Genomic DNA, 1,833 nt, shown 5'->3' with positions numbered 1-1,833 from the left:
GAACGCTTTGGTGTCAGCAAAAATGTGGAGGTTGGCTTTAAAGGCACTAGCGACCTCGGTAATAGTGGCGTCACCTTCGACGATTATGGAGACGATACTGAAAAGCGTATAGGATCACCTCCCCGGGGTCTTTTCGACGATGTCTGATCTCAAGCATATATGAATCTGTTAAGCCAAACATAATGCAGCAGAAAACATTAGTGGATGGTGACAAAAGCAGAAATAGAACATAACTTAATGAGATTTTTAGCGATATTGTAATTTCGTGTTTCTGAAAGCGTCTCGATGCATTAGCACATGCCTATCGTCATAAGGAAGCATAAATAAATTAGGTAAATTAATGATGCTTGTTAGTATAAGAATCATGTGCGATGCGAAAAAACAGAGGGTCTGACAAACATTTGAAAAATTTTACTTCATGGATTTGCAAAAAAGTTGTATCTAAAGACAATTTTATTAACTTTTCAAAATACATATGTATGTATGCAGCTATTAACTTGTTATATTATCTTTAGCACATTTATTGCTTTCGTAGATATGAATGTATGTATGCATAGTAATCTCATAACCAAAACGTTTTAAATACGATTTCTACTGCTCATATCGCACACTATCTTCAAAAGAGGCACAACTCAAAATTTAGCATTTTTGAAATTATTTAATTTAATTTAATATATTAATTTCTAACAAACGTGACGGTGTCCGATATGTGTTTACATAAAGATATTCGACTTTTACTGTTTTAATAGGTTTGTGTTTTGACACCTTCAGGCAATAGTTTTGTGCATTTTTATACCCGAGCGCACTGTGCACAAGGGTATATTAATTTTGTTCACATAACGGTTGTTTGTAACAGCCAAAACGAATCGAGATAGATATAGACAAATGTATACATAAATGATCAGGATGAAAAAAGAAATCGATTAAGCCATGTCTGTCTGTCCGTCTGTCCGTGTACACGATAACTCGAGCAAAAATTGAGATATCTCAACGAAATTTGGTATGTAGGTTTCCCTTAATCCAAGGTAGGTTGGTATTGAAAATGGGTGAAATCGGACTTTAACCACGCCCACTTCCCATATAACGGTAATTTCCAGAAATACGAAAACTGCGATATTTTAGTAACTACTGAAGATAATTCACTCAAAATTGATATTTACAATAATTTTTAGACGAAAAATAAGAATATTATAAATTTTTGGAAAATGGGCGTAGCCACGCCCACTTATGGTTACATGTGTATATCTTGGTAACCGCTGCACCAATTTCTTCCAAACTTGGCACAGTTGTTGGCCTTGGTACAGCATAAAAAACCGCCGAAACTTTTTAAAATCGGACAATAACCACGCCCACATCTCATATAACGGTAATTTAGAGAAATACAAAATCTTCGATAAATCATTAAATATTGAAGCTAATTTATTCAAAATTGATGCTTGCAACAATTCTTTACCAAGAAATACGTTTATGGTAAAATTTTGGAAAATGGGCGTGGCACCGCCCACTTATGATCACATATAAGTATATCGGTAACCGTTCCACCAATTTGTACCAAACTCGGTGTGGTTATTGTACTTGCCACGTGTAAGCAAAACGTTGAAAATTATTGAAATCGGACTAAAATAACGGCCGATTCTCATATAACGGTAAATTTAAGAAATGCTTGAAACTTCAATATTTCGAAATTGAAGGACGCGGCTCCGCCCGAACTTAGACTTTCTTACTTGTTTTCTTATAGTGTTCTACATACTTGCTTTTCCTTGAGCCAAATTAAGGCCAGGTTAATACTCTTTATTTCTTTTTTAGTTTCATTTCATATTAGCCGGTGGGCTC

General features: G+C 34.9%; 1 protein-coding gene across 1 annotated transcript in view; it reads left to right on the top strand.

The window, feature by feature from the left end:
- LOC118752937 (LMBR1 domain-containing protein 2 homolog) overlaps positions 1-691 on the top strand; it is a gene marked incomplete in the record, with an annotated part of 8,388 nt that extends 7,697 nt beyond the window's left edge. The window contains 2 exon segments of the mRNA XM_036487785.1: positions 1-155; positions 197-691. Coding sequence (XP_036343678.1) covers positions 1-147 — 147 coding nt within the window.
- Between the last annotated feature and the right edge of the window lie 1,142 nt (positions 692-1,833).

Source organism: Rhagoletis pomonella, unplaced genomic scaffold (genome assembly GCF_013731165.1).
Source record: "Rhagoletis pomonella isolate Grant_MI unplaced genomic scaffold, Rhpom_1.0 Rhpom_scaffold_01974, whole genome shotgun sequence".
NCBI classification, from domain to species: Eukaryota; Metazoa; Arthropoda; class Insecta; order Diptera; family Tephritidae; genus Rhagoletis; species Rhagoletis pomonella.
This window is presented reverse-complemented; position numbering and strand designations above follow the sequence as displayed.